The sequence below is a fragment of the Hyaena hyaena genome, unplaced genomic scaffold (genome assembly GCF_003009895.1).
Source record: "Hyaena hyaena isolate Hyena2069 unplaced genomic scaffold, ASM300989v1 scaffold_128, whole genome shotgun sequence".
Lineage (NCBI taxonomy): Eukaryota > Metazoa > Chordata > Mammalia > Carnivora > Hyaenidae > Hyaena > Hyaena hyaena.
In genome coordinates this window covers 2,415,900-2,429,016 of record NW_024080760.1, presented here as the reverse complement: position 1 = coordinate 2,429,016, position 13,117 = coordinate 2,415,900, and the positions used below count along the sequence as shown (strand labels likewise).

The 13,117-nt window shown below is 37.2% G+C and overlaps 1 protein-coding gene across 2 annotated transcripts in view; it reads left to right on the top strand.

Annotated features, from left to right (window-relative positions):
• CCDC186 (coiled-coil domain containing 186) overlaps positions 1–13,117 on the top strand; it is a 46,381-nt gene that overhangs the window by 22,989 nt on the left and 10,275 nt on the right. The window contains exons 5-9 of one of the 2 annotated variants that reach the window (XM_039237615.1): positions 3,321–3,533; positions 4,454–4,573; positions 11,545–11,649; positions 12,124–12,222; positions 12,397–12,483. In XM_039237615.1, coding sequence (XP_039093546.1) covers positions 3,321–3,533; positions 4,454–4,573; positions 11,545–11,649; positions 12,124–12,222; positions 12,397–12,483 — 624 coding nt within the window. The remainder of the gene's footprint in view (positions 1–3,320; positions 3,534–4,453; positions 4,574–11,544; positions 11,650–12,123; positions 12,223–12,396; positions 12,484–13,117) is intronic. The other variant, XM_039237616.1, reaches the window with a different exon arrangement.

The following is a 13,117-nucleotide window of genomic DNA, read 5'->3' as shown; positions in this document are numbered from 1 at the left end:
CCCTCCTTTTTTTTTAAATAATTGGCAACATGCTACATTCACTACTATGTAACTGTTCTCTCTATAATCATGAAAAATATAGATGAAGTTATTAACACTAGCTAATGTATTGCGATTTAGCTATGGGCCAGGCCATGTTCAAAGCACTTTACAACTTATTTAATCTTCACAACAACCCTAAGAGGTGGGTATTATTGTGTAGATTTTGGAGGTAATTTCATTTAAATATTTATAGTTCTGCTTCATTCCTTTTTTACTCCTACCTTTTCCTCTCAACTTTTTGAAAAATTTTAAGCCTGTAGAAAAGACAGAAGAATAGTAAAATGAATACTATTTTTCCTCTACGTACAGTCACCAAGCCTGGTAAATTTTGTTTAGAAATAGATTCCCCACATGAGTGTGTACCTGTTTACGCTCACATATACAGTACATTCCCCAGTTTAATTTTCCAGCCTGAGGTTTCTCCATTTCTCACGCTATAGGTAGAATGAATTTGAACTTCAAACTTTCAAGAGGGTAGACTTACAATATAAATTTCTCAGGGACTTACAGCATGTTCCCTTTATACCTTCATTCCTGGATTGGGAAATATCAACAGGGCAATAAAGAGTTCAGGCCTCGCATACCATTCTGGATTCCTGTTTCCTCTTAGTGTCTTGGGCCCTGAGGGTTTCTCATACTTTCTTGTGAGCTCAACTGTTTATTAAAAGGATATTTGTTGTATTTCATTTAAATTTTTGGTGTTTTAGATGGGGATGATTTATCTACCATATTTTGAGACGCAGAACGTCTTACATTTTATCTTAATTTTAACTGGCTACTGAATCCCATTGATTATCTTATTCATGCTTTCTATATGTTCATCCAGGTCAGTGATAAATATCTTAAACTGGTCAAGTCCAAAGACTCCTTGGCTCCTCTTCCTTTATGTGTACCATAAATGGACTGACTTTCTACAGAAGCTTAAACAGCAGTTACTGTGTGATCTAGTTTAATAATCCCAACAGTTCTGGGAAGTAGGTGCTGCCATCATCTGGGTTGAGACCTAGAAATGTGTACACTTAGTTCCCCACGTTATTCCTTTGTAGCTGATCCATGGATGACTGACAGGACATCCCTCCTGTAATCAAGAACCTCAGAATATTTTACTTTATCTATGTTAATTGTCTTTTTTCTAGTTTTTATGCTTCTCATCTCTGAATTTCAGTGAAGCTACCACTGCCACCAGTTATCTTACTAAAACATTTATTTAATGAAAGGTTTGATTTATAAATCCTTTGGCTTCCCATCGCCCGCAAGATAAAATCTTAACTCATTAGCATGATAAGAGAAGCCCTTCTTCCTTTAAAGATTTAATCTGTAGTTAAAACTGTTTCATAACTACTTCCCCCCAGTCCAATGCCCCAGTCCAACCAACATGCCAAATTTAAACCCTACAAATGTCTTGATACCCTCAAAAAATTTGCTATTTTATACCATTAGGCATTTATGTGTTTGTTTATAAAATATGTAAACATTTCGTTTATATGTTACTCACACCTAGATAGTGAGCTCTTGTAGGACGGAAGCCACAACTTGTTCTTTGTGTTTCCAAAAGCTAATACATTATCTGAATATCAACTTAAGAAACTAAACTTCTTTTTAAGTTAATAGTACCACCAATTGCTTTTCCTAAGAACAGTTACTCAGTTATCTAAAAACACAGATAATTCTTTTAACCCAGTCCCAGCACAGTTTTCTCAGTCCTTGTCCTGTTACATTTTGGACTCCTCGGCGATCTCTGGCATCCCTATTCCAGTGTTGCCCTTAATTTTTCTTGAAAATTAGCAGGCTGTTTCAGTGGGAGGGGGAAACCCCAATTGGACAGTTTTAAAAAGTATTTATTTGTAGAGTATTCTTAGTGTCTTCCAGATGTGCTTCTCAGCTAGAGCAGAACTTCATGAAATGTTCTTTGCCAGTTACTTTGCTTCCGAGCATGGGTTACCTACATTCTCTTAACACTATACCTTCTTCAATTCAGCTGTAGTATCCGTTGGCATTTACCACTAGATGCCAATGCAAATCCCTAAAATTGAAGATTTCATCTTTTATAATATAAATTATGTGTTCCATCATATTTGCAAACTATGAGTATAAATTTACTCAAATGAAGGACTATCTGTAGTTTTCATTGTATGAAACTTCAGAATATGGAGTACCAGCTTATATTAATAGAGAAGTTTGAGAGTGTATAGATATCACACTTAATCCACAGAGGTATTTTTTATTAAGTGAAACACTTTAGAAAGTTTTTCATATACAGGAAAGCAAATGATCATTAATTAGCCTATGGTTGCCTAACTTTTTGCAAGGGAGCTAAGATTTTTAGATTTTAGGACTTGTCAGCCATATAGTCAGGACCCTGGCAGAAAATAGAAACTGCTGATTTGAGGATTTAATGAAAGGACTCTATAAAACGTATGAACAAGGTTTAGGAGGCCCAAAGGAAAAATGCGGGGTCCTGGCGTGCTAGAGGAGCCATTGTCAGTCTTTGGCTAAAGGAATACGGAGAGGGAGCAGGTAATGCAACTCAGAGGCCTAGTTGTACGGTGTGGACACTGACATAGGCCTTGGCCTTCTGCCAACCCGTGGTGCCTCTGGAGGAGTCAGATCTCATGCTTTGCCTGTAATTCTGATCTGCCTAATGCCTCCTGTTGACCAAATCTGACTGGAAGTGTGAGGCCGAGGGAAGTGTTGATTCAGCCCGTGATCGTCATCTTCGCAAAGCACAGGGTGAGAGAGCAAAGAGTGGAAGAGTGCATCTGGAGGAGTAAACAGGAGACAGTAACTATGTCAGCCAAAGTGAAAGGAGTAGGAAAGAGTAAAAGCAAACAGTAGTGATAGTAATTTCTTGGCTGTATCATTTTCCATAATTTTGAATTTTTCCTTTCATTTAAAAGTTTCATGACACAGGCCTAGGAATGTTGTGCCAAAAATCCCAAAAAATTCATTGATAATATTACAGAAAAATATTATTTATTAATATTATTTTTTGTTATTAAATTTTGTTATTTTAAAGTTTATTTATTTCTTTTGAGAGAGACAGAAAGAGCATAAGCGGCGGGGGGCCAGAGAGCAAGGGAGACAGAGGACCTGATCTGCTGTCAGGGCAGAGTCAGATGCAGGGCTCGAACTCACGAACTGAGATCAGGACCCGAGCCAAAGTTGGATGCTTCACCCCCTGAGTCACTTAGTTTCCCCAAGTATTATATATTTTGACTGATTCTGATTTTGTTTTGGGGAAAAAAAAAGTTTTATTAATGCTGGATATTTTTTCAAAGGCCAACAAAAAATGTGAAGAGGCACGCCAGGAGAAAGAGGCAATGGTAATGAAGTACGTAAGAGGTGAGAAGGAATCTTTAGACCTTCGCAAGGAAAAAGAGATACTTGAAAGAAAACTCAGAGATGCAAATAAAGAATCTGAGAAAAACACTAACAAAATTAAGCAGCTTTCTCAGGAGAAAGGGCGTTTGCACCAGCTGTATGAGACAAAGGTATCACTTGTGCTGTCGTACCTTAGTTGAAATGTATTCTTTTTGCTTTTCCTTATCTAATCAAATAATCATAACTTAACGTGGTTAAGTCAGTATTAAACATAAAGTGGTTTTTATTAGTTTACCTTCGAAGAACATGAATACTTTAGTGCCTTTAATATCTTAATACTTGTCTGCAAAAAGTCTTTCCTGAGAAAAAATGAGATTGACACTTATTGAATAACATTTTCTTCGTAGATATTTTTTAAAGTCTTCTTTTAATATCTATATGTGAAGAGATGAGAGTTTCTGTTCTAAAACATTTTATTTTGGTAAAATATGTACCTAGTAGGATCAAGATGTAAACAGTTTTTCAGCCAGAAGTATATAATTTGAATCTCAATGTAACATCATTTATCATAGAATAAAATATTTATTTTTCTTGTAGAAAAACATGTTCTTCTTAGATGCTGCCCAAAAAGATTTAATTATTGAGCTTTTCAGAGTCCTTGCTTTTAACTCGCAGCCTCATGGTCTTATTTCTAGTGGATTATCATTTCTTGATGATGAATGTTATTTTTTTATAAATTAACTTTTAGTTCAGAAATGTTATTGTTCTTGGGAATTCTGGAAAAATTTAATTTGTATTTTATCTTAATGCCAGCCAGTTGGGAAGAATCATTAAGGTGTACTTGTACTTGCAACATATCTAGTTGGTTAAACTGTAAATCTTAATCATCTTATGTCTATTAATTTAATTTAGGATTTTGCTACTCTCTTAATCATTTGAACTTTGAATTAGGTTTGCAGCTTGTAGGTCATAATACGCTAGCCCCTGAAATAGAGTATTAATTGCAGTGATTATTTTGAGGAGGTATAAAAGATACACAAAGAATTGGTTGATTGTTTAAGTGAAAATATGACCCAGTGATATTTTTTAGGAAAGTGAAACTACTAGACTCACCAGAGAAATTGACAAATTAAAAGAAGATATCAACTCTCACATCATTAAAGTAAAATGGGCACAAAACAAATTAAAAGCAGAAATGGATTCACACAAGGTAAGTACTATAATGCAGTGGAAAAATTATTAAAAACTGTTTTAAGAGCAAATGCAGTAATAGTTAATGAGGCATAAAGCTTAATTTAGTGACTTCTGTGGCATAGGTAGGGCCTGAGTATTTGGTGATTGTGAAAAGAAATTTCCTTGCATGACTTACATATTAAATTTTATCATAAATTTAAAAAATATTAAACTTTATCATTCATTCTTTAGAAATCCAAAATTTGTTCTTCAAATATTTTTTGATATCTATATTTAATATTAAACATTGTAAAATTTTAGGGGAAAGAGGAGAGTATGTAGGTTATAAAAACTAAAGGTAAACTCTGGAAATTTAAAAGAATGTCAGTGATGCTAAGATTATTATGATTAGGAAATAGAAATTCTTATTTATGTGGTGCCTGGGTGAGACACCGACACTCAAGTCGGTTGAGTGTCTGACTCTTGATTTCAGCTCAGGTCATGATCCCAGAGTTGTGGGACTGAGCCCTGCATGTGTCACCAAGTGTGGAGCCCGCTTGATGTGTTCTCTCTCCCTCTCCTCCGACTCTTCCCCAACTTGTGCACACCCTTGTGCACTCCCACTCTCTCAGAAATAAAATAAATAGGGGCACCTGGGTGGTTTAGTTGGTTAAGCGTCAGACTTTGGCTCAGGTCATGATCTTGCGGTTCATGAGTTCGAGCCCTGAGTCAGGCTCTGTGCTGACAGCTCGGAGCCTGGAGCCTGCCTCTGATTCTGTGTCTCTGTCTCTCTCTGCCCATCCCCCATTCACATGTGCATGCATGCTCTGTCAAAAATAAACATTCAAATTTTTTTAAATTAAAATAAGTGTAAATTTTTATTTTAATAAGAGTATAATAAAGATTTTAAGAATGTTTCCATATCTGTTTATTATGAATATAATTGGTATGCCTAATGAGTTTAATTTTTTTTAAAAATTAATATGAAAAGCAATCATAAAGGCTGGTACCTGATGCCATAATTTCAAGCACTAGCTGAATTGGTGTAAGAGTTAATAAAAATCTGAAGATGATAGAATGTGAAGTAAAAGAACAACTTTTAAACATGATTTAAATAGAAGAGCAATGTTATTTATAACAATTGCCAAGTTTTCAAAAATAAGATAAATGGTATTGTTTAAAACCATAATCATAGGTTATCTCACCAAATAATTCTACGTAGAACTGTTAATAACCTTTGGATATTTGCATATAATATCAGAGAAAACTGACGGGAGAAGTGTTGACAGTGGTGAAAGAGTAGAGAATGGCAGCTGTCCTCAAGGTCTGAGCTAAGTGCTGATCTGCACCTGAGTGCTGGGGAGCTACACAGGCAGAGAAGGAATTGCCAGAAAGGAGTAGGGGCAAAAATCCTTGCAGTTCACACAGGCAGGGCTATAAATCATTTACAGTTTTCCTTTACTTTCAGTTACAGAATGAAGAATTAAAATTCCAAATCCTACATCATGGTAATGATTTCTAAACTATCTGAGTTGCTTCAAGATCTGAATATAATACTGGGTCATACCTAATATCTGCGGCAGTTTTCTCCTCGTTATCTATAGCCCTAAGGGATGGGATCTGAAACCTATACAATACTAGCATTGGAGAGTGAAAGGCTAACATTTGGTCTTCTAGGACCATATGTATTAAAAAATGGGTAATAATAAATATTTAATGGTAGCTTTGAAATCGGATGAAACCAGATACTTTGTAAGTAGGTTAGAGAAATGGTTTAAGGCTGACATAATGAGGTTACATGGTGTGGATTTCTAGCAAATGAAAATAACCAGCATATTGACATTAGTATATGGAAATTAGGAATTAACCAAATTTTTTAAGGCATTTATTAACCAGCAAGTATTTAACTGCTCCTTCCTCTGTGCACAGCACTGTATTAAATAATACGAATGCTGTAGAAACGAACCATGGAGGACACAGCAGTTGCTTTGAGAGAGTGTCTGAGATGGGATCCTGGTTATCTGTTTTATGTGTTTACCTAGTAGATGTGAGGTGGAGTCTCTGGATCAAAGGATGCAAGATTTAATGACTAGACAGTATAGGCCACCTTTTAAAGTGTGAACAAGAGCCAGGACCCTTGGAAGTATTTCTCCAGGCATCGCTTCCCGTTTCTAGTTCCTGCCCACCCAGTCCTAGGTATTAATATTGAAGTTCTGGATGTTACTGGATTCATTGTGATCATTAATTTCTGATTAGGCCTCCAGAGCATTTTACCAGAAATTAAGTCTTAGGTGGATTGAAGAGCTCCTTCATCAGTAGAATTTTCAATTGGATCAAACAGTAGAAATAATTTTATTTATTCCTTAAACTCCCTAGGAAATGAAAATGAAATGTGTTTGTAACACCTAACATCTAAAAACAAAAGCCTTTTATATTTAGTGTAGTGAAGGACTTTCCCCACAGTGTCCCTCATATATTTGTTCACCTACCTGGCTGCTACCTATTTACCTACTTGATCCCAGGATAAAATAATCTCACTGGTGCATAGATATGGCCAGCAAAAGATGTGGCATTAGACCATGGTTGGACTCTGCTGGGTGCTTGCTAGACAACTTTGCTTCAGAGAAATCTTGAGGAGTGGAGTCTTGGATATTAAGACAGCATCTAAAGCAGTAGGATGTAAGTGACTATAATATACTGCAGACCTAATATGCAACTAGGGGTTGTATATTTTATCACTTATTCCCTCAACAAGACTCTGCTACTTACTATCTGTGCTCTTCTCTGAAAGTTATCATGTTGTCACTGGTAGCCTGATTCTTAAATGGTTTACTTATAAGCCCCACTAATTAGAAGCTCTGCTTACTTTTAATTAGCTTTACTATTATCTCACATAGTAGAACTATATGTTCAGTTCTGTAACTCTTCTATAACTATAGTTTGTTGCATTATGGAGTAACAGGGTCCAGTTTAGCCTCCCACCTTAAAAAACTTAAGAAAAGAAAATATATGAAATGAAGGTTTTTAGGCTTGGGATAACAAAGGCAGCACAGGACAGTGATCCCTGAGAGGAGGGAATCAGACAAGATGAAGAATTTTCAGGTTGCAGCAAAGAAAACCCCAGACAGATCCCAGCAGTCTCCATGAATTGAGGAGACAAAGTTTGAAGTATGGGAAACAGGGTAGCGTATTGGAGAAGTGAAAGATTTGGAGATCTGTGCTGCATTCCCTTCATTTCTTCATTCAGGTCACTACTAATCAAGGTATGTGTGTGAGAAAGAAGTGGAGAAAGAACTATCAGAAAGGAGTAGGGGTGACAATTCTTATGGCTCACACAGGCCTAGTAGGAGCTGTTTATATTTCCCCCAAACAAGAGAAAGCCCTCTTAACATACAGGGCTTCCGGTGGTCCTCAGAAGGGTGTTGCTTTAGCAGTGGGGACTAAGTAGCTCAAGATCAAAGTCTGTCCTGGACCCATCTTACAAAGCTTTGAAAGAAAGCCACAAATCAAATTGTTTCAAATAACCATGTCTCAGGAAAAAAAGCCAAAATATTTAAGTGAGTTCAGAAATCTCTAAGACCTAAAAGCTTAAAATTCACAATGTCTGGTATCTAATAAAAAATTACCAGACCTGCAAAGAAGCAGGAAAATATAGCCTATAATGAGAAGAAAAGAAAAATCAATTGGTAGAAACACAGCCAGAAATGACATAGATGCAGGAAGTAGGCAAGATGTTAAAACATCTATTATAAAACAGCTATTATAAAAATATACTCCATATATTCAAGAAGATAGGTAAAAGTGTGAGTATGTTAAAAGGAGATATGTAAAAGGCCAAATTGATGTAATGTCTGAGATGAAAAATACAGTGGACAGAATTAATAAGATTAGATACTATAGAAGACAAGACTAGTGAACTTGAAAATCATGAAACTTTAAAAGCATATATGAAAACATAGCATAGAAAACTATGCTAGTGACTCCTAGATTTATAACTTGTACACAGAATTCTAGATTCATATAGTCAAGCGGCTGTTTGGCATCTGACATCTTGGATGACTCAGAGGTATCTTCAACTGAACAGGTCTAAAATTCAGTGGCTACTGTGCCTGCCCTCCATTGCTTCCCCTTCTCAATTGATGGCAATTCGTTCATTTACTTGCCCAGGCCAAAAACCTTGGGTTTTTCCATGAATTCTCAGTCACCATATCCAGTCCTTTAGTGAATCTTCTCGCTTACTTTCAGGTCTTCACCCACCTGTCACCTCTCAATGGCACATTCCCTGATTCTCTAAACATTCGTGCCTTCCCTCAGACTTGCTTGTGCCCTTTATTTTTACTCCTTAGCACTTGTCACTATCTAATAGAACAGATTTTTACTTCTGTATTTTATGTATTATTTAGGATCATCATTAGAATACCAGCTTTATGAGAGTAGAGATTTTACCCATCTATCTGCCAGTAATATTTCACCAAAGCTTAGAACAGTGCCTTCCACAGCAGTGAATACAGAATGAGTGGCTGCATCAATGAAACATAGTACCTTAACCAAAACTAATTTTATTCAGTTGTTTATTTAATAATTGTTTAGCATTCTAGGAATCTCCCAATTGCTATTTTTTGAGTGAATGGAGCACCTACTGTGTGTCTAGCTGTTTCAGTTATTGACAATCTAGAAGTAGGAAAAAATATTTGGAAGATTTCATTCTCTCCCTTCTCTCCACTCCCCTTCCCCTCCTCTCTTCAAGCTCATACTCTAATATTTAAAAAAACCAATATTTGAAAAAGTCTCCGTATTTTAGAAGTAATACTGAGTTTTAATACAGACCAAGTTTTTATTAAAAGACCAGCAACTGGAAGTATCTAGCTAAGTACTTAATTGTATGCTAGATATAATAAAAAATGACATGAAAGAAGTGGTGTGTGAAGATAGATGGTTCAAAAGATGAGAAAGATGTTCTAAATGGAGTAACAACAAGAAAAGAGGAAAAATGGGAGATGAGTATTTAATGTTTAGCAAGACCAGCCTACCTAGAGCAGAAGGTTTGTATTAGTGATTCCGTCGTTGATTCAGCACATAGTACTAGAACAATTAATATGTAGCAAGTACTAAGCCAGGGGTTGTCTAGAAGCTGTGACCTCAAAGGGGGAAACATATAAGCTACAGTATGGTGTATAAATTGCTATAAGCTATGATGCCCTGGATTCTGTCTATGGGAAGGCAGAATAGGAGCATCTACCCCCATTCTGACTAACCTCTACCAGGAGGTCATACCTAAACCCTCCTCTCAAATCCACGGTAGCCCAGACCATGGGACTGGATGGATGCCTTGAAGCAGAACTTTGGAAAATGAGCTGCAGAGCAGGGCTCTATCTGGAAAATTGCCGCAGGAAGCCAGGTGAGGATACAGAGAAGGCCACAGCAGAGAGGGAAAAACAGGACATTGTCTTATAGTAGAAACAGAGGAAGGAAATCCAAAGAGTCAGAAGGGGTCAGAAACTGGAGCAGTAAGTCAAGGATTAAAAATGAGAGAAAGTAATTGGATTTGATGAGAGTAGTTCGTACAAACTTCAGATTTGCTCTTTGAGGAGAGCAGTTAGGAATAGAAACCAAATCGCAGCATGGATGTGTAAGACGGTTTTGAATAGATACCATGGCTGTAAAACAAACTGTCTTATGTGTGTGTGCAAAGAGCTGTTTAACACTTTGTTCTTCTTGGCCGTATCGTGTTAGTTACCCTTAGTGATTTACTTAAAACTCTTATCAAATTTAACTTTATTTAATGGCTATCAGTTCACTGCATAGGCCACTTTATTTTTTGTCAAAAGCATGAAGTGTTATTTCTAGAATAGTATCCGACCCCTCAGTGGCAGAGCCAAGAGCTTCCTCTACTCTTGTTCTTACCATTCATCACATTACAGTGCTCAACCTTGTCACTGTCTGTGAAGCACAGTGGTTTTCCTTCTCCAGTGTAGGGAAGACCCCAGTTCTCCCTACTGTGTGTTCCTTCCCTGTGACTCTCCTTTACTTTTACACAAAACACTTTACCTCTGACACTTCCGGTCACCAGATGTGTGCAGGTTTTCCCCCATTACAAATAATCCTCTGTGATACCACCCAGGGGTCCTACAGTTTAATTCAACTCAGACACCTCTCCCTGGAGACAGCATGCGATCCCACAGATTAAGGGCTCAGGCTTACACGCCCTGGCACATACACACTTCAGAAGTTACCACCCGTGCTTATGACCAGCCAGCTATACATCAGAAGTTCCAGCGACCCCCTTCTTGGGTTTGAAAATTTGCTTAAAGAACAGACACACACGTTCACTACATTAGTAAAGGGTATGATAAAGGACACAGATGAACAACCAGCTGAAGAGATGTGTAGGGTGGAGTCTGGGCGGGTCCCAAGTGCAGGAGCTTCCATCCCCATGGAGCTGGGGCTCATCACCCTCTCAGAGTGCTTGCACTTGCCGGGTGGAAGCTCTCCAGACCTATACTCTGCGATTTTTATGGAGTCTTCATTATGTAGGCATCGGATCATCAACTCCATCTTCAGGCTTTCTTTGGGAGCTAAAAATTTCCGGCTTCTAATTGTGACTTGGTCTTTTTGGTGACCAGCTCTCACTCAGGAGCCCACCTGGAGTTACCTCATTAGAACAAAAGACTCCTGTCACTCAGGAAGTTACAGGGATTTCAAGAGCTCTGAGTCAAGAACAGAGGCTTTCAAAAGCAATATTGCAATGGAGCGCCTGGGTGGCTCAGTCAGTTAAGCATCCGACTCTTGATCTCAGCTCAGCTCTTACTTTCAGGGTCGTGACTTCAAGCCCTGCATTGAGCTCCATTCCCCCCCCCGCCCCCCCCCCACAACTATTGCAACAAGAAATGTTCCTAGTGTTCTTATCACTTAGGATTTTACAAGGGATTTAGGAGCTTTGTGTCAAGAACCAAGGCAGAGACCAATACTGACTTTTTCTTGTCTCATACTGTCTTTTTGTCACTGCAGGAAACCAAAGATAAACTCAAAGAAACAACCACAAAGTTAACTCAAGCAAAGGAAGAAGCAGATCAGATACGGAAAAATTGTCAGGATATGATAAAAACGTATCAGGTATGCTTAGCTTTTCAAATAGATTAGTAAGAAAATTGCACCAGATATCAGGACTCAGTTCACTAATGTTTTGTATCTGTAATATTTGAAGTGTGGAATGGATTTGGTAGGGCAGTTAAATAAATTACAGGCTATTTCCTGTGTTAAAGTACTTGCAGCTTAAATAGAGACCTTAAAAAGGGAAGTTTTTAACTAAATAAAGACTAGAAAATGTCAGAAGAATGAAGAGTACAGGAAATGTATAACCTAAAACCTACTCTGTATTATGTTACCTATCTTAAGTGGTATTCTTGCTCATGGAGAATTGACATATTAAAAACCTTTCAAAAAAAAAAAAAAAACCTTTCAATGCAGTGCCTTTTAGATACGCAAGGTATGCCTTTCACAGTCAGTAAACAATGGCAAAAGCCTTCACGTTCCATCATATAAAACCTTAAAAATTTAAGTCTCCTTTTTACATTTCCTTTCCATTAGGAGTCAGAAGAGATTAAATCAAATGAGCTGGATGCCAAGCTTAGAGTCACAAAAGGAGAGCTTGAAAAACAGATGCAAGAAAAATCTGACCAGCTAGAGGTGAGTGGCTTTGCTCTTTTCATACCCTAGATTGTGCAATAAATACAGAAGGAGAGGAATAATAAGTACTGTTGTCTCTTTCGAGGGCCTTTTCGAAGGAACACGCAATAAATTTTATATCTTGTTTATTAGTACATAATGATTTGTGGTTTCTTTTAAACTTTTATTTAACAGATGCATCATGCCAAAATAAAAGAACTGGAAGATCTGAAGAGGACATTTAAGGAGGGCATGGATGAACTACGAACCCTGAGAACAAAGGTAATTAAATCTTTAGTCACTTCCGAGGAAGGGTCAATGTATCCAATTTGAGACTCATTCTGATTTTTTAAGTGTTGGAGAAAGGATATTTATATAGAAATGTTTCAAAATGAAAGAACTCAGAGGAGTAGAATGTCGATTTCCTAGCAACGAAGTTGACTTTTGTTGAAGAAAATGTCTTCCACTTTAGTCCCTTTGAAGTATTTGCCAAACATTCCTGTTTTACAGCACATTTGCTGTTTCTATATCTTCTCTTTGGGCCTCTAATGTGAGGCAGTCTTATCAGCAGATTAATTGGAAAGATAGTTGGACTTTAGAACTGTGAGTGACAAAAAAATAATAGACTTTATATTTCTCCTGTATAGTCCTGACAGTGTTAACTTCTAGCAGTCTAGTCTAGTCCTTATTAGAAGAATAGTAGCCCTTTTAATACGGATGTGAAATATCACTGTATATCATTTATTTATTTAGAAATAGGCTTTTAAGTAACGACCCAGAGTTTGCCATCACTTAATAATTTTCAAAGTGCCTTTCATGTGCCCTTCTATTTGTTCTCTGTGCCAGTTTTTCAAGGTAAGTAGGGAAGGTATGCTGTTTTCAGGTGAGGAAATGGAGATTCAGCAAAAACAATGTG